At 44.7% G+C, this 19,899-nt stretch overlaps 1 protein-coding gene across 5 annotated transcripts in view; it reads right to left on the reverse strand.

Annotated features, from left to right (window-relative positions):
* Positions 1–19,899, reverse strand: part of LOC129397909 (uncharacterized) — a 305,819-nt gene that overhangs the window by 251,970 nt on the left and 33,950 nt on the right. The window contains exon 3 of one of the 5 annotated variants that reach the window (XM_063605116.1): positions 6,522–6,615. The exons of the other annotated variants lie outside the window; for them this stretch is intronic. Coding sequence (XP_063461186.1) covers positions 6,552–6,615 — 64 coding nt within the window. The 3' untranslated portion in view covers positions 6,522–6,551. Of the gene's footprint in view, positions 1–6,521; positions 6,616–19,899 lie in introns of those variants that run through there. 5 annotated transcript variants of the gene reach the window in all.

Here is a 19,899-nt window from a genome sequence, read left to right on the forward strand (position 1 = left end):
ATATTTCAAGCTTTTTCATTATATCTGATAGGGTGATCTGCGATCAAGTGATTTTTGATGTTACTATTGTAATTGTTTTGGGGCACCACAAACCGCAACTATAGAAGACAGGGATGTGTGCATTCTGATTGCTCCAGCAACCATCTCTTTCTCCATTTCTCTCCCACCTCTCAGGCCTCCCTCTTCCCTGAAACACAACAATTTTGAAATTAGGATAATTCGTAACCCTTCAATGACCTCTAAGTATTCAAGGGAAAGGAAGAGTCCCATGTCTCTCACTTTAAATAAAAAGCTATAAATGATGAAGTTTAGTGAGGAAGGCATGTCAAAAGCCAAGACAGGCCAAAAGCTTGATCCCTTGCACCAGTTAGCCAAACTGTGAATTCAAAGAGAAACTCTTTAAAAAAATTAAATGCTACTCAGTGAACACACGAATTATAAGAAAGTGAAACATCCTTATTGCTGATATGGAGGAATTCGGAATGGTCTGTATAGAAGTTCAAACCATTAATAACATTCCCTTAAGCCAAAGCCTAATCCAGGGCAAGGCCCTAACTGTCTGCAATCCTGTGCAGGCTGAGAGAGGTGAGGAAACTGCAGAAAAAAAGTTAGAAGCTAGCAGAGGTTGTTTCATGAGGTTTAAGGAAAGAAGCCATCTCCATAACATAAAAGTGCAAGGTGAAGTAGCAAGTGCTGATGGAGAAGCTGCAGCAAATTGTTCAGAAGGTCTAGCTAAGAGCACTGATGAAGGAGGCTACACTAAACAATACATTTTCAGTATAGATGAAACAGCATCCTGTTGGAAGACGATGCCATCTAGGACTTTCCTAGCTAGAATAGAGGAAGTCAATGCTTGGCTTCAAAGCTTCAAAGGGCAGGCTGACTCTCTTGCCAGGAGCTAATGCAGCTGGAGACCCGAAGTTGAAGCCAATGCTCATTTACCATTTTGAAAATCCTAGGACCCTTAAGAATTGTGCTGTATCTATTCTGCCTGTGTTCTATCGATGGAAAAATAAAGCCTGAATGACAGCACATTTGTTTATAGGATGGTATTGTAAGTATTTTAAGCTCATGGTTGAGAACTACTGCTCAGAAAAAAAAGATTTCTTTCAAAATATTACTGCTCATTCACAAGGCACCTATTCACTCAAGAGCTCTGATGTAGACGTACAAGAAGATTAATACATTGTTTTCATGCCTGCTAACACAACATCCATTCTGCAGCCCATGGATCAAGTAATAACTTCTTCTTTTAAGCCTTATTATTTAAGAAATACATTTCATAAGGCTGTAGCTACCATAGATAGTGATTCCTTTCATGGATGTGGGAAAAGTAAATTAAGAACCTTCTGGAAAGGATTCACTATTGTAAATGCCATTTAGAATATTCATGATTCATGGGAGGAGGTCCAAATATCAACATTAACACGAGTTTGGAAGAAGTTGATTCCAACCTTGATGGATGACTTTGAGGGGTTCAAGACTCCAGTGGGGGAAGGAACTGCAGATGTGATGGAAATAGCAAGATAACTCAAATTTGAAGTGGAGCCTGAAGATGTGACTGAATTGCCACAATCTCATGAACAAATGTGAATGGATGAGGAGTTGCTTCTATAGATGAGCAAAGAACATGGTTTCTTGAAGCACAATCTACTCTTGGTGAAGATGCTGTGAACATTGTTGAAATGACAACAAAGGATTTAGAATATTAGATCAATTCAGTTGAGAAAGCAGTGGCAGCGTTTGAAAGAATTGACTCCAGTTTTGAAAGAAGTTCTACTGTGGACAAAATGCTATCAAACAGCATCACGTGCGACAGAGGAATCTTTAATGTAAGGAAGAGTCCATCGCTGAGGCAAACTTCTTTGTTGTCTTATTTTAAGAAATTGCTACAGCCACCCCAGTCACTACCCTGATCAGTCAGCAGCCATCAACAGCGAGACAAGACCCTCCACCAGCAAAAAGACTGTGACTCACTGAAGGCTCAGATAATCAGCATTTTTTAGCAATAAAGTGTGAGCAACAGGTGTGAGCCACCGCACCTGGCTGCTACTGTAATTTTTACTATAGTGGAGAGCCCGTGGTTCTAGAAAGCGATGGTAAGGCTTATGTCAACAGAGAAAATAAGTAAAAATGATTCTAAGAATATTTTAAGAAGTTATTCTAATTTGTTTGAGTGTTTAATTCTTCTTTCCTGTTGTTTTTCTTCCCTTTGAAGGCATTAGCGATGGTTTATGTGAAGGGTTGTAGCTTCTACTCTATTTGGTGGGTTATTTCTTTTCTTTTCTTTTTTTGAGACGGAGTCTCGCTCTCTTGCCCAGGCTGGAGTGCAGTGGCGCAAACTTGGCTCACTGCAAGCTCCGCTTCCCGGGTTCACGCCAGTCTCCTGTCTCAGCCTCCTGAGTAACTACAGGCGCCCACCACCACGCCCTGCTAATTTTTGTATTTTTAATTAACTTAAGTACATTTTTAGACATACTGCTATTTGTTGCACACTTAATAGACTACAGTACAGTGTAAACATGACTTTTATATGCACGGAGAAACCAAAAGTTTGTATGACTCGCTTTACTGTGATGCTCACTGTGCTGCAGTGATCTCAAACTGACCCAGCAATGTAACTGAGGTCTGCCTGTATTTGGAGAGGTAGACCCAGCAATATAACTGAGGTATGCCTGTATTTGGAGAGGGAGACCCAGCAATATAACTGAGGTCTGCCTGTATTTGGAGAGGGAGACCACAATCACATGTGTAATAATATGTAATAGCTATTACAATTTATTGTTATAATTATTTTATTACTAGTTATTGTTAACCTCTTATTGTGCCTAATTTATCAATCGAACTTTATGTATGTATAGGAAACAACAGAGAATATAAAATATATAGGGTTCCATGTTATCCATGGTTTCAAGCATCCACTGGGGGTCTTGGGATGTATCCCCCAAGGAGAAGGGGGTGCTCCTAATGTGGTTGTCCTCCCAGTCTGCTGCAACTGATCTCAAAATACAGAAGAAGAGAAATCCAAATAGAAAGAGGCCAACGTCCAAAAGAAATGGCGGGACCTTGGGTGCAGGTCTTACAATGGCAGTTAAGACATTATCTCCTAAACCCCTTTCTTGGTGTACATGAAAGAAGGAGCAGATCGCAAACTATCAGCACTTTGCAGAGATTGCAGCACATGGTGATAAAGGTGGTAGAATATATGAATTAATGAAGCATTGTAGGGAATCCTATCCAACTTCCTATGTTAGCAGAGGATAAAAATGAGATGGAGAGGATTGAAATGTTCTGCTTAAGGTCACTAAGATAGTTTGTGGCAAAGCTGAGGTTAGATCCTCAGTTTCCTGACTCGTCATGGACTCATAGAATCCCAGGGTCTGGAGGAATGGCCCAGACAAACCAGCCCTGAAATACTTAAAGCACTGTTTCCACATGCAGCAGGTGCAGGCCCAGTTTACTTCCAAGCTTCTGAGTGATGAGATCTCATTGCTTCCCAGGACAGCCCATTCTGCCTTTGGACAGCTCTGAATGCTGGAGAACTTCTTAGTTTCCACCCCACTTCTGCCCTTGTAGTCTTACAACACAAGCTTTGCCCTGTTTTCCTTGGTCCTCAGAGTCGATAGTAGCTGTGAACCCTCTAGGTTCTCTGTCATTCTTCTGGAGGCAGTGTCAGGGCCTTTTGCAATCTGGTCCCTGTGCTTTGGGTCTATTCTGTCTTTGTCTTCTTAAATATGATGCCTAAAACTGAATGCCAGTACTCCAAAAGTGGTTACCCTAGCCCAGAGAAGGCGAGGCAGTGCAGAATTCTAGGAAATATTCCACCATAATGTAGCCAAAGATGGACGGAACAAACATATGAAAACCACCTCCTGCCCCAAGCCCTGGATTCTTGTCATCCTCACTGCTGCTAAGCGCCATGGCACCCTTGGGGTACTAGTGCAGTTAATTCTTTGAGCCCAAGTGAAGAGCCTTTTTATTTAACCTTTTAAAATGTCATTCTAATACAATATGATAATAATATTGTAGATATTAATAGATAAGAATATTGTATTATATACTCTGGATATTTGGCAAGAGAGTCGATTTTAGGTACTTTTATTGCAAAAGATGGTGATGACATGAGATAGCAGATATGTTAACTGGCTGGACTGTGGCCTTCACTTCACTATGCATACATATATCAAAACATCATGTTGCATGCCTTAAAAATATACAATGAAAAATAAATAAAAATTAGAAAATAAAATGGCCTTCTGTCTTGTTCAGCCTTTTCTTCTAACCTGTGCTGTGAGGCCCTTTCGGCTCTTGATCCTGACTGTCCTTCAAAACGTGTGGTTTACCATTGAGCAGGACACAGTTAAGGCTCGCAGCTCAGCACCAGAAGTGTCTGTGCAAGCCGCTGCTGGTCATAGCTTAGACCAGCCTTTGTTGGGTGTATTCCCTGGACCTGCCAGGGAACGGCCACCCCAACCACCTCTGGCCCACATGCCTTTATTTTGTACACAAGGATATCATCACGAGAGACTGTGCCAGGTGCAACCACTGTGGCTCTAGCATTTCCTTGACCTACCAGTCTAGTGGCCCCGTCAGAAGAAAGATGAATTTGCTTTCACATGATTTGTGCCTGTGAACCTGGTGTTGTGCGTGTGTCACAATGGCCCCGCCGCTCTAGCAAATATTGATGAATATGCCCATGCCCTGCTGGTCAACCCTGCCACATGAAAGACCGATTTAAAGCAGGGGATGGTCCCTGGTGAGGCCCCTAGGCTCTGACACCCCAAGACTCATCTGGGCATGATCTATGGGAGCTAGCCTGCCCTTTGCTTCCTGGGCTTATGGAGGACAGAGGCCTCTATCCTCCAGTGGCTCACACCTGTAATCCCAGCACTTTGGGAGGTCAAGGCGGAAGGCAGGGGGCACTCCAGAGCTGCTGCCCTTACACGGTCCCCAAGGAGGAACTTGTCCACTCTACTGCAAGCACAGTCCCCAGCCCTTTCTCATCTTCGGCACTCCTTGCCCGCTCCCTGAAACAGGGAGGTAGGCCCTCGCCTACCTTTTCTTCCCCTCTTGGCTCCCTGCAGGGCTGTTGCCACCTCTCCCTAGTCTCCACCAAAGCTAACAGGAAGCATCGGCTCTCAGGTCTCTTGGGGTCAGCTTTATGAATTTATGGTGCTGAAGGACTCCACTACAGCCACAGAATTCCAGTCTGTTCATTCCAATCCAGTAAAGCATTCCAATCAAACCAAAGGAAGAAAACTACGGAGCCCATAATCCTCCCGTAGACCAACAAACGTGCCGCTTATCAGTTTGGATTCCGGAGGAAAGAAGAGCTCCCCATATAATAGTGATGTAAGAGCCCTCTGTGTTTGCAAAACCACAATCTTCCTGATCAGAGTGCCATCTAAAATTATTACAAATAGGTCAGTAATCGCTGCCTTCAGCACAGAGGGGTCCTTTTACATTTTTTCCACAGTTTGTTGTGTGTTATTTTTGCCATCATTCTTCAGTGTGTAGGTGGCATCATCGCCAGGAGGCAGAGACAGTGATAAACGAGCTTTCAGGTGTTGCCACTCTTTAAAAAAATCCTTTAACGAGTGGTTCTGAAGGCTGAGGTCATTGTCAGGTGCAGCCTGAGAGAAGGAGAGCCTCCTCGGTGGGGATCTTGAAGGAACACTGTCCACTTCAGTGCTCCAGGACATGAGCAGCACAGCTGGCCTCAAGGAGGCTACACATACCATCCACATGTTGGATCCAGCTGAATCGAACACAGCCAACCCTTTGAACTGCTTCAGCAAATAATATTTGACGCTTGGAATGCAGATAGCACTGTACATATTGTGTATGTTTCGAAGTGGCAGAGCACACCTTACTTAATCTGTCCTAACAACATACTGTAAGCACAGACCTCTTAACTCTTTGTGTTTAGAGTTAAGGATTCAAACTCTGAGAATTTGAAGGGGTCAATGTTGCTGGGCTAATTAGCAGACAGGTCAGGACTAGAATTGAGGTTTCTTTAACCCAAGACGTAAACTTTTCAGGGAGAGAATTAGGGAAAGAAAATGGAAGAACAATGGTGTTGGACCCAAACAGACTTGGATGCCAATCATGGCTTTCCTTGTTACCAAACAAAACAGATAGCCTAGGACTAGTTACCTAAGTGCTCTGAATTCTAGTCCCCTTAGCTGTAAAATGAAAAGTATTTCCAACCATCAGGATGATGGTGAGAAATGGCACATGCAGCCTGCTTGACATGTGCTAGTTATTACCATAATGGCACCGAGTTTCTACTTAACGTTCTCCTCACTGCACCACAGTGCCATCCGAAGGGCACCGGCAGGCGCAGTGTCTCACACCTGTAATCCCAGCACTTTGGAAGGCTGAGGTGATGGGATAGCTTGAGCCCAGGAGTTTGAGACCAGCCCAGGCAACATAATGAGACCTTATCTCTACCAAACACATTTTTTAAAGTTAGCTTGGTGTGGTGGCATGTACCTGTAGTCCCAGCTGCTCTGGAGGCTGAGGTGGGAGGATCACTTGAGCCCAGGAGTTCAAGGCTGAGGTAAGCCATGATCGTGATACTGCACTCTAGCCTGGGTGACAGAGATCCTGTCTCTAAAACAAAACACAAATACAAAGTGCACCCCACGAGTCAAGTGTGAAAGGAAATGTTTTCCCAAGAGAGTCTCCTTTCATTGTTAAGCATTTTGGGGACCTTGCCTACTTTATCACCCCCTTTGAAATTAGCATCTTATGAGCTGCACCAGACTTCAGTCTCCAGGAAGGCAGGAACATACTGGTGTTTCTTATACAAAGCCTGCACACAGTCCACACCCAGTGAAAACTGCTGAATGAGCAATTATGAGGCGTCCTGCTCCAGGAAAGAAAAAAGAAAAACTAACTGTGGAACCAAATTTCCACAACTTGCATCGCAGAGTCCGTCTTTCTCTGAATACCTGAAAGCTGCCTTAAAAATGCTGTCGTGGAGGGTCTGGTGTGTTCCAGCCGCTCTCTGGGTAGGGGAAGTCTGCGGGGAGGGGGAGGGCGCTAGGCGGAACCCAACGGGTTTTCCATTCCAGCCATTCCCAATTTTATAAGCCCCCCCAACTCTGGGCTGACTTTTCTCATACCCAAGGATGTCACTGACTTCCTTTCTCTGTCCACCAATTCATTTAGAAAATGCAAATGCTAATTTCACTCTTAGTCTATAAGGAAAAAATAATAATTAGGAAGGTTAGTACAAGGCACATTTGCAATGTATTTCAAAAGCAAATTAGAACTTTCTCTTATAGGCATTAATGGATTAACTGAATCCTGGCTCCTACACGTTAGCCTGAGGTCAAGAGTTAAAACAACATTGAAATATCTTCCTAATCACAAAGAAATTCCAAATCAAGTCACTTCATTTGCACAGAAGTCTTGTAAATGCGATCTTTGCAGAGGGAAAGCACTCCATGGGATGAAGGGGAAGAAGGAGCAAGGGTACGGGTCCCAGCGGTCTCAGCCTGGACTCTTCCTAGCTGTTGAGCACAGCTGAAAGAACAGAGCAACACCCGAGGCCAAGGTGGAAAGAGCTTCCTTTCCTCGCAGGCCACTGACCTTACACTGGAACGAGCACCGCCAGCAAACACCTGTGATGCCAATCGTCTTGCAGGTAGGAGAGATCCATCCAGGAGTGGGATGGACTCGACATAAGCTGCAGGTGTGATTCCTAAAGGCCATGCTACTCAAACACCATGGAGGCTCGGCAGCAAAAAGCTGGTGGCGGGGTTGCAAATTGCCAGGCACACCTGACACTCATGGCCCTACACGCTCATTCAACTGTTGAGAAAAGATACGGAATGGAAATCTACCCCCTGGGCAACCCGAGTGTTCATTAACAGATACAAACAAACTGTGGTCCATCCACACAACAGAATATGATTCAGCCTTTAAAAGGAAGGAAACGCTGACATGGGTTACCACTGGATAAACCTTGAAGACATAGTGCTCAGTGAAATAAGCCAGTCACAAAAGGATGAGTGTTGTGTGATTCCTCTTACAGAAGGCACTAAAGTAGGCAAATCCATAGAGACAGAAAGTACAGTGGGGGCTGCCAGGGTCACGAGAGGAGGAGTTATTGTTCAATGGGTAGAGTTTCCATTCACAAGACGAAAAAGCCCAGAGATGGATGGTGGTGACGGTTTCCCACAGTGTAAATGTGCTTAACACCACTGGACTGTGTGCCTAAAATGATTAAATGGTTAATTTTATATTATATATATATTACCATAATTAAAAAGAATAGCATCAGTAGGGCCAGCACAATGGCTCACACTTGTAATCCCAGCACTTTGGGAGGTCAAGGCAGAAGGATTGCTTAAGCCCAGAGGTTAGAGACCAGCCTGGGCAACATGGCGAGGCCCTGTCTCTACAGAAAATCAGCTGGGCATGGTGGCATATGCCTGTAGCACAAGCTACTCGGGAGGCTGAGATAGGAGGATCATCTAAGCCCAGGAAGTTGAGGCTACAGTGAGCCACTGCACTCCAGCCTGGGCAACAAAGCAAGAAGACCCTGTCTCAAAGGAAAAAAAAAATAGCACCAGCTATTTTTTAAAAATCCCCCATGGAAGTCAGGAACGCTTTTATTCACTGCTTCCTCAGCATCACAAAAGGTGTTTCTTCCCCATCCTGGTCTCCCAGCCAAGGATAACCGTTGTAAATGCTGGTGCTTTGAGAGAAGTTGGGCTACTTCTAAAGTGGTGGTTTCTGTGTAAGCCTGGAATTTGCTCTCCCAGAGGGTCAAGGACCATGTTGAGGCAGTCGGGCTGTGGAAAGCTCTGTGGCACCCCAGCACACCTTTTGATTTCAACAGCATTGTCTCTAGCCGTCAAAGCATCCCTCTTTTGGCAGAAGTTTTCGATGACTGGCATTCTTTCACCATTCTTGCTCTATCAAATGGTTTTTAAAGCACCTCTGCCCATAAATGCAACACAAACAAGTTGCCCTGTGAGTCACAGGACGAGAGCACATGCTAAGTCCGCGTAATGATCTTTATGTAATTTGCCCCTTAGTCATTGTCTGGCCCATTAGGTAAACAGGCAGTGTGCACTTCTTTGAAAATAAGGGTCTCTATAAAAACTGCCATTGTGAATAGACTGAGCAATAAAGCGCCTCACAAGGTGTTTAACTGAAAGGAATGTTTTAGAGATAAAAGCAGGTTTGTTTTGAAGTCATTCAGGATGAAATATGAAACAGGATTTCCCCAAGTCCACCCTGGACATTGATTGTTTTTAAATTTCATAGGGAAAAAAAAAATCACTGTGGCCTATCTGAGCCTTAGGGGCAAACGCTGAAGTCTCTCAGTGGATATCGACTTTGCACAGGAAAAAAGGCACTGAGACCCTGGAGGTGGAGCACAGAGCTCCACCGCCTCTCTTCCTCTGTGAGCTCGGCCCTGGCATTCCTCACATCACTGCTGGCCCTTGAGTAACAGGCCCCACACTTTCATGAATATAATAGAAAGAAAGCAGAATTCGGTCTTAAATGTAGTTGAAAGTCACATCGAGGAAGATGTGGTGAAATACCCCAGGAGATGCATTGAGCTTCAGAACGTGCACTGTGTGCCGGGCCCTAGCCCTCCCCAGCCTCCTCCTGGTGAACTCTGGTTTCCTCTCATCCTTCAAGGCTTAGCTGGGCCGGGCACGGTGGCTCATGCCTATAACCCCAGAGCTTTGGGAGGCCAAGGTGGGAGGATCACTTGAGCCCAGAAGTTTGAGACTAGCCTGGGCAACATAGTGAAACCCTGTCTCTACAAAAAAAAAAAAAAAAAAATTAAAAATTAGCTGGGTGTGGTGGTGCACACCTATTGTCCCAGCTACTTGGGAAGCTGAGGCAAGAGGATCACTTGAGTCCAGGAGTTCAAGGCTGCAGTGAGCTATGATAATGCCACTGCACTTCAGCCTGGACAACAGAGCAAGACCATGTCTCTGGAAAAAAAAAGAACAAAAGGCTGGGCTGGTTTAAAAGTGAGCTTCTCACCGAGCCCTTCCCAGAGGACTCTCCTCATCTGGGCCTTCCTTGGTCATGCTAATCACATTGCATTGTAACTGTTGGTTAATCGGCTTGCTCCACTGGAATTTGAAGTTCTTTGATAGAGGGAATGTCTTTCATCTCTGTATCCGCAGTCTGACGCCTGGTGCTATAGATGCTAAGTAAATAAACGGTGCTGGACTTGGACCTGAATCGATCCATCACCGAGTATGTGTTGAGTGTCTATCTACAGCCCTGCTATGGGAAACGAAGACATGCTTGTTTTCCCTAAAGAGCTTATAGCTTTGTTGGAGAAGCACTGCATAGGATACTATATCAGGCAAGAGAGGACACATTTGGATGACAGTTGCACACTATAGACAAATTTCTCAAGTAACCCAGAAGAGATGGGATGGGAGCTCTTTTCCTGAAGGTAGCTGTATGGAACACTGATGAGGATCTTGAGCATGTGGGAGCCCAAAAGAGGGACAGGCTTGGATTGAGAGGGAAGGTAATGGGGAAAGGAACTCCATGAACTGCAGGACATGGAATGCAGCGTTGTGAGCCTAATTTTGAACATTTAGTCCTGTGTTAAAAGGCTTGCTAGTAGAAAGCTTGTTTACTTATTAGTAAAAGGTTTTACTAACTACATGAGCTTAGGTAAGCTGGGTGGAGGCTCCCTGCCTCCATTTCCTCTATAAAGTGGGACAATGATAGTAACAACCTCAATTTGTTTGTATGAGAATGAAATGGGACACTGCACAGGCACCCTTAGCATGCGCTGTGGACAGAGCTCTCTCCCTTACTAGCTGGTAGTATGCGCCAAGAGGGGATGAGCCCAGCCTATCTGTGGGAGAGTCATCAGGGCTTTTTGAGCATTGGTGCCCACCAAGAAGTGTGATGGGCCTGGATTATGAAGGGCTTCAAAAATTGGCAGATGAACTTCAACATGACGGGGAAGAAACAGGAAACCCTGGGAGGTATTCCCCTTGCCCCACTGAGGGTAGGGAGCTCAAGCCAGCGTGGTCCAGGCTCTCCTCCCCTCATTCCTGACCATGTTTAATGCGTTCCTACCTAGCTCACCAACATATCCAATGGGAGTTCCCACAAATTAAACGTTTTTCCCTAAGCCTGTGGTGCTTTGATTACTAAGTGGGGTTTTGTTTTGTTTCTATTAACAAAGAGTGACTCAAATAGCCTAAAATAATAAAATCTTTTCTCATCTCTGACTTTGACTCCTTAACCTCAGCACAAATCACAAGACCCTTCTCAATTTTCTCATCTTCAACATATAAATGATGCCAGTGCCTCCCAGGGCATTAGAAGGATTAGCATCTGTCAAAAATACTGGAAACCTTGGGACCTATGGCCCGCGAAGAGCTTTAGCAAGTATTTTATTTTTAAAAAAGAGCCTAAACAGGCTGACTCCCTCTGCATCTTGCTACTTCTGAGGTCTATGCAGTTCTGCACTTTTCTCTTTTCTATTGTTATGTATTTGATTATCCCTTACAGAGTGGGGTGGTTTTCCTGCTAAACCCCATCGTGTATGAGTTATTTTCTTCCCCTCAGCTCCCCACAGTATTCCTCTGCTGTTCCAAATGTCCATGATTCTTTCAAATCATGGAAACCAAGATCCTGTCTGTCACTAGCTCTCAAAAAGTTTTAATTTCTACCTGCATGGCTGGTAGTCTGCAACCAGCTCCTGTGGGCTCAGGAGAGCCAACTGTTACATTTTCAAGAATCTGTGCACTGGTTGTGAGACAATCAGTTACTTGAGATCACCCGTGCATGCATGGGAACATTTACACCATGAAAAATGTCACATGCTACAAATCAGGGCCTGGTTTGTTGTTTTGTCAATTGTCTAGACATAAGATAGTGATAAAGTGTTAATAGATTAAGCTATTAAAATAATAGATTGGAGACTGAATTTTAAAATGTATCTTGTCTGGAGACATCACATTGTGAATAGCACAAAATAGCTAAGGAGATATTCCTCCAGAATTTGAAAGCCACTGTTGAATTCTGCAAAGAGGCTGTTCACATCGTGTCTTCATTGTTTCACCTTCATCTCACTTGCTAACAATAAACAAAATATCAACCAACATTCACACAGGAACCACGTGCTGGGAGACATTTGGTAACCATTTACGCCACTGCATCTGTTGCCTTTGGGTCCTAGGGCAGAATTCCTTGGGGAAGGATGGCATTGTTCATTTCACTCCTGTGGGGCCGGCCCTCCTCAGCATGCATGCCCAGAGCTGACCCTTCCCCTGGCCACAGACCCAACCTCTAGGCATAAGATTAAACCTGGCATTTCAAGAAGCAAATGGGGCCCCTGAAGATCTCTTGTGGGTACCATCAACTGCTGCCTTCTCTGCTCACAGGCTTTGGAATTTGAGAATTTCCCAACAGTGAGATGCCTCTGAAATTATGAAATGAATAGGAATACATCTTAAGCAAGTAATATATAAATAATGGGAAGGAAAACATTCCCTCAGGCTGGGCATTATCAAATATTTAAGACAAACTTTAACGACAGTTAACTTGGCCTCATTTTTCTATGTGCTCTGTCTGATACATTCAGAAAACTTGCACCTGGGCACAAAGTTGTTCGTCCAAACTCACTGCCTCTGTTATTGGCTAACTGGAAGGGCGAGGATCCAGCCGTGCTTGGAATTAGGCAATTGCCATTGTAATTCCTTTACTAAGAACAATGACCATTTTACATCGCACTTAGAGTTTTTCAGGTAGGTTATAGGCAGCATGTATTTATTCTTTTCAATAACCTCACACACCACGCCCTTTTTACAGATGATGAATGGAAGGAAGAGAGCACTGAGCCAAAGCGGAGGCTGTCTAGTCAAGGTCCCCACCTGCCGCGGGACTGGGGAGAACGGTGTGGCCTCAAGGTCTCCACCTGCCACGGGACTGGGGAGAACGGTGTGACCTCAGGCATATAGCACCATAGCACTCCTGGGCTGAAAGCAGAGGCTGTCTAGTGAAGGTCTCCACCTGCCACGGGACTGGGGAGAACTGTGTGACCTTAAGGTCTCCACCTGCCGTGGGACTGGGGAGAACTGTGTGACCTTAAGGTCTCCACCTGCCGTGGGACTGGGGAGAACTGTGTGACCTCAAGCATATAGCACCATATCCCTCCTGGGCTGAAAGCCAGCAGCAGCCCCTGCTGTCCATTAGATGAAGCCCAAATTCTTTAGCAAGACATATGAGCAGTTCCTCATCAGATGCAAAATCTACTTCACTTGTCTCATTTCCCACTCTTTCCCATTTTCCTAAAAGCACTGGGCTCCAGCCACACAACTCTATGCTATTCCCTGTATAAAACTTACTCAAATGCACCACCAAGTTTTGCAGGTGGCCCTTGGCCAGACGCCCTCCTCCTTCCTCATTTTGAAAACATCCACTTAACTGAGCTCAGCTGTCATGACTCCAGAATGATCTCCCCTCAGGTCTTCAGGTAAAGTTGGTCACTACAATTAAGGTACAGCAAGGCAAAATTGTCTCCCATATTACAGTTGGCCCTCCATATCCATGGGTTCTGCACCTATGGATTCAACCATCCACGGACAGAAAATATTTTTTGGTTGCTTCTGTATTGAACTTGTACAGACCTTTATTTCTTGTCATTATTCACTGAACAATACAACAACTGTTTACCTAGCCTTTACATGTATTAGGTACTATAAATAATCTAGAGATGATTTAAAGTACACAGGAGGGTGTGTGTAGGTTATATGCAAATACCATGCCATTTTATATCAGGGACTTGAGCATCCATGGATTTTGGCATCCAAACAGGTTCCTGGAACCAATCCCCCTGTAAGGAACATGGCTGTACTTTGGTCAAGGATAGGCAGAGATAAACATCCAGAATGACTCCACGAGTTTAGAGTGCAGGTGCATAACTCCACTTGCTATCACAGCCATGTAGCCATAACATGGGAAGGCTCATCATTTGACTCTAAGCCACTATTGCCTGTAAAAAGTATAATTGTCCCGCTGACACTGTACAGATGCTCAAGCCCAGAGAAAGGAAGAGAGCCCAAGGTGTCCATCTTGCAGACGGACAGGAGGGAGCCAGGACACAGCTCGGCTTGCTTGTGCCCAGAGAGAGAAAGAGTGAAGCTGCTGAACCCGAAGGCAGGGGAGAGGCAGCCGCACGGTTGTGGGTGGGAACCACTGGACTAAGCAGCCAAGACACGGTGAACAGTGTAGGAAAGCCGCTGATGAGAGGACAATGTGAAAGAGCTAATATAAGTCAGCTGTTTAGGAGAGCTGCTGCTGAATAAAGCCACATTGCACTTGCCTACAGCCCCCCAAGTGTTCTTTCAGCTATCTACTCATCGACTCACTCCCTCCGGACCTCAGCATGGGCTGAAACCTGACCCCCAGGGTGACATTTGGTGTAGTCATGGACCTGACACCCACAGGCACTGAAGGATGACTGTATATTATTATTGGGTTATTCCTTATATGTTCATCTTTGCAATTAGACTATGAACTGATCTAACGTGGAAATGGTTTCTCACTCATCTTTGTATCTTCCCCTGCCTCTGAAAACCAGGTATGTGCTCAAAACTGCCTGTGGGCATTGCAATAGCAAAGATATGGAATCAATATAAGTGTCCATCAAGGGATGAGTGGATAAAGAAAACGTGGTATATATACACAATGGAGTACTACTCAGTCATAAATGAGAATGAAATCCCGTCATTTGCCACAACATGGAACTGGAGGTCACTAGTTAAGTGAAATAAACCAGGCACAGAAAGACAAATATTGCGTCCACCATTCATAAATGGGAGCTTAAAAAGTTGATCTCACAGAAGCAGAGAGTAGATTGATGGTTACCAGAGGCTGGGAATGGTGTGTAGGTGAGGGGTGGAAATGAAGAGAGGTTGGTGAATGGCTTCAAACACTCAGTTCCATAGAAGAACTAAATTCTGATTTTCAATAGCAGAGTAGGGTGTCTATAGTTAACAACAATGTATTGACTATTCCAGAATAGCTACAAGGCAGGACTTGAAGTGTTCCCAACACATAAATCCACGAGGTGATGGATTTCCTAAATACTCTGACTTGATCATTACACATTCTATGCATGTAACAAAATATCACATGTACCCCATAAATATGTACAAATATTATGTATCAAAATGGTTTTGTAAAACTGTCTGCAAGATGAAAAACTGAACTTGGCCTGTCTAAGGATGGCTACAGGTATTCAGTTCTGGTCCCTTTGACTGAGGCACTGGAGCAGCTGGGAGGATGTCTCAGGTCTCCTGTGGGTGGAACACCCCTGGGCTGGCTGGGCACTGTTCCCCAGGCCCAGAGGACAGCTGCGTAAGGGAGAGGGAGCCTCCCTTTGGGAGAGTCGAGAGGAGCCCTCCCCACCATATGGGCTGGGAGAGGAGCGATTCCATATCCTGGAAGGCCTTCTACGTTATCTCCACCTATGGGAGTAAAATATCTGCCCACTAAATATTACATTTCTTTCCAAAAGTAGTTTGATATATTTTCCACAAAATCAGTTTGCATTTTGAAATTTTCTATCCTGACTCAAAGTACCGCCATGACCCAATTGCCCAAGCCAGTGTGGACTCCTCCCAGCCACCCCCATCTCAGCATCAGGCTGGCCTCAAAGCCTGAACTCCATGACCTCCTGAATTCCTCCCATATCTGTCACCTCCTCTGTGTCCCCGTCGGCACACCTCAGGACAGGCGTCCCTCATCACTTCCCGGAGCCACCACAGCCACCTCCACTTACCTCCTCATCGCATTAAAGCTCCTTGAACTTAGGCTGGGTGCGGTGGCTCACGCCTGTAATCCCAGCACTTTGGGAGGCCAAGGTGGGCGGATCACAAGGTCAGGAGATCGAGACCATCCTGGCTAACACAGTGAAACCCCATCTCTACTAAATATACAAAAATAGCTGGGCGTGGTGGCGGGCGCCCATAGTCCCAACTACTCGGGAGGCTGAGGCAGGAGAATGGCGTGAACCCAGGAGGCGGAGCTTGCAGTGAGCGGAGATCGCGCCACTGCACTCCAGCCTGGGCAACAGAGCGAGACTCTGTCTCAAAAAAAGCTCCTTGAACTAAATCCAAAAGCCTCAGCTGGCCCCCATTTCACACGAAATGAAGTCCAAAACCCAGATCTGGCATTCAAAGGCCATAATCCACTCTGCCTATCTCTCTCATTGTGTCTCCTGCCTTCCCCCAAGAGAAGCCTCCTCCAAGGTGCACCCGAAGAGAGAGCAGGCATTTGTCCAACAGGCTGTGTTTCTTCTCACCTCCTGTGCCTCGTTACGGTGCAGTGGTACAAGTGTGCGTCCAGACACCTAAGGAGGCCAAGCCACCCACGAGGTGTCAGCTTCAACATTTCCCCATGGGACCGTCCTTTCTAGGGAAAGCCCCCCTTGGGAGACCTCCGGCGATTTCTAAGACTTAAGAATTGTTTAGTGAGAGAAGAAGTTCTTGGAAATATTCATCACCAGAACATACATGTATCAAAATAAATTCTCCCATTAACAAACAAAGATACACTATCTCACATCATTAGGGTGCCTATTGTCAAAAATAAATAAATAAAAGACAGCAGAGAAATTAACTAGTGTGGGCAAGAATGTGAAGAAATTGACCCCCTGAGCAGTATCAGTGCAAATGTAACATGGTACAGCTGCTATGGAATACAGTGTGGTGGTGCCTCAAAAATTAAAAGTAGAATTATTACATAATCCAGCAATTTTGCTTCTAGCTACATTCACCCACAAGAATTGAAATCAGGGAATGAAAGAGCTACTTGTACACACATGTTCATAGCAGCATTATTGACAATAGCCAAAAGGTGGGAGCAACCCAAGTATCCATCAGTGGATGCATGGATGATCAAAACGCGATTCTCCCCATTCAATGGAATATGATTCAGCGGTAAAAGGGAAAGAAATCCTAACACATGCTACAATGTGGGTGAACCTGGAGGACACTGTGCTAAGTGAAATAAGCCAATCACAGAAGGACAACTACTGTGTGATTCCACTCACATGAGGCTCCTAGAGTAGTTAAATGCATAGAGACAGGAAGCAGAATGGTAGTTTCCAGGGGCTAGGAGTCTGGAGAATGGGAAGTGCTGTTGAAAGAGCACAGAGTTGACACTTGGGAAGATGCAAAAGTTCTGGAGACGGGTGTTGGAGATGGTTGCCTAATGATGGGAATGCTCTTCATGCCATTCATCTGTACACTTAAAATAGGTAAGATGGTCCATTTTATGTTATGTATATTTTACCACAGTTTTTTTAAAAGAGTTATTCAAGAGATAGAATCAGAAGCATTTGGGGCTGAATAGGATTGAGAGAATTCCCCCATGCGGGGTTTTCACACTACATTCCTTTGCAGGCTTTTCCCACTTGTCCTCTCATATTTTTTAGTGCAACCATTAATGTCCATTTTCCTCATTATACTGTAAATTCTAGAAGGCTGGGACATGCCTGTCTTGCTGACTCTCACACCCAGTATCTGGTACACTGCCTGCCACTTACAGTATCATCCAGATGCCCCAGCAAGAGTTGGTGAAGTGGATCAGTTAAGCCATGGGGAGAAAACATTTGAAGAAGGACTGAGCGACCCCAGACCACCAAGCTCTCTGAAAAGCTAAGTGATATTATTTGGCCTAAAAAATATCCACTGGTTTAGAAACAAGTAGACAGCATTTTAAAAGTTAAGGGAGTCTTAGAACAATAATCTTGGTCATGACAGCGAGAAGGAGAGAGTGGAAGGTCCAGGGAAAAGAGGCCTCAGTCGTGCAGTGGGTGAGTGACAAGTCTGAGGAGTGCAATGGGTGACAGGTCTGAGAATAGCACTGTGGTACATTTTCTTTAAAATTTCAAAGGTAGAACAATTCCAGGTAAGGACAGGGACTTGCAGTGGCCCCAGAAAATGGTAGCTTGAGTAGGGCAGAGGGGACAATTACTATTACAGAGGATGTCAAGGAACCAACAGGCCAAGATTTGGGTGGGTCACTCAGAGGGACACTGACGTCACTCAAGGTGATTATAGGAAGACTGCAAGTCAGGTGTTAATATGATCAGAGAAAACCCCAGGGAAAATATCTGCTGAGGAACAACACAGTAATTCAGAGCCCTACATCACAAAGAACAGTGAAATCCAATACAGCAGCCACTAGACAGATGGGCTATTTATATTTAAACTTGAGCCAGGCATGGTGGTGTGCATCTGCAGTCCCAGATACTTGAGAGGCTGAGACAGGAGGATTGGTTGAGCCCAGGAATTCAAGACCAGGTTGTGCAATATAGCAAGAACTCATCTCAAAAATAATAATAAATTCGAACTAACCATCTATCATTAAATGAAATTAAGAAGGGTCAGTTGTCTACCTACATTTCAAGTGCCAAGAGCCACCTATGTCTTGGCTACCATATTGGATAGCCCAGGTCTAGAACATTCTGTAACTGCAGGAGATCCTACTGGACACCACCACTTTCGACATACCTGGAGGAGGAGCAAGAAGCTGTTCCAGGCTTTTCCTCGGTGGTGCCTCCTCCTATCTACCCCTCTTCAAGGCAGGCTAGTAAAGAGTTCATCAAAAGAAGAGTTCCCGAGCAGCCCCTTTCTGGGGAAGGAGGGCGTGACCACAGCAGGCCAGGGACAAAGGGATTCTGTTTTGAGAAACTCCTCCAAGATAAGGCGCCACTACATAAAAGGATTCAGAAAGTCCAAGGGCTCTAGACGTACTCTGGAATGAAGTGGGAACCTGGAGGGACTGGCTCATCAACTGACCCTCGATGAAATAATCTGTACAACAAACCCCCATGACACAAGTTCACCTATGTAACAAACCTGCGCACGTACCCCTGAACTTAAAAGTCAAAATAAAGAAATAAATACATAATTTTTTTAAACGATGGTTTGAAGCTCTGTGAGTAACGTAGAGAAACCTCATCGGGTTGCACTCTTCTGGTTTTTAAGAAATATTTTGGAAATTGTCTGCTGATGTTCAATATTGTTCTTTATAGAAAAATATATATCTGTGAGCATGTGAGTATGTGTATATACACATACATACACATATTATGATGTAAACAAGGTCATTAATAACACATTTATCCAACCTTAAAAAGAAAAGAAAGCTAAGACCCAACATGAGAGTATTAAGTGGTGGAGCTCTTAGGAGATGATTAGGCCATAAGGTCTCTGCCCTCATGAATGGGGTTAGACCCTTATAAACACACTCAAGGGAACTACTGAACTACCTAGGTCCAATTTGCCCTTCTGCCTTCTGCCATGTGAGGACACAGCAAGAAGGCACCATTTCAGAAGCAGAGAGCAGCTCTCACCAGACATCAAATCTGCTGGTGCCTGGATCCTGGACTTCCCAAGTATCCAGAACTATGAGAAAATAAAATTTCTGCTTTTTATAAAACAAACAGGCAAACAAAAAACAGCTGATCCTCAGTAGCTTAGGGTGGAGGAGGTGGTGACTGTTAAACCTGGCAGTTCTCAATGTTGGCTGCACGTGAGAATCCTTTAGGGGTGTCCACACTCCCTCCCAGATCAAGGGGATCTGAGTCCTGGAGGCAGGGCCCAGGCGTTGACTGTGTGTTAGAGCACCTGATGATTCAAATGTGTAATCTGGATTGAGAACTCAGTTTAGTCCAACAAGACATGACTCCTGTTTTGGTCTTCTTTCCCTTCCATTTTTCTCCACAGGCATATACTGGTAACAAAAATGAGTAGAAAATCAGAATTCCTCTCTCCTAATTGGATATAAATCCTTGGTCAAGTATATTAATACAAAATTGGTGCTGTTGATGATTTTTAAATTGCTCTTAAAACATTTTGTGGACATTTCTTT

This window comes from Pan paniscus, chromosome 5, assembly GCF_029289425.2.
Source record: "Pan paniscus chromosome 5, NHGRI_mPanPan1-v2.0_pri, whole genome shotgun sequence".
NCBI lineage: Eukaryota > Metazoa > Chordata > Mammalia > Primates > Hominidae > Pan > Pan paniscus.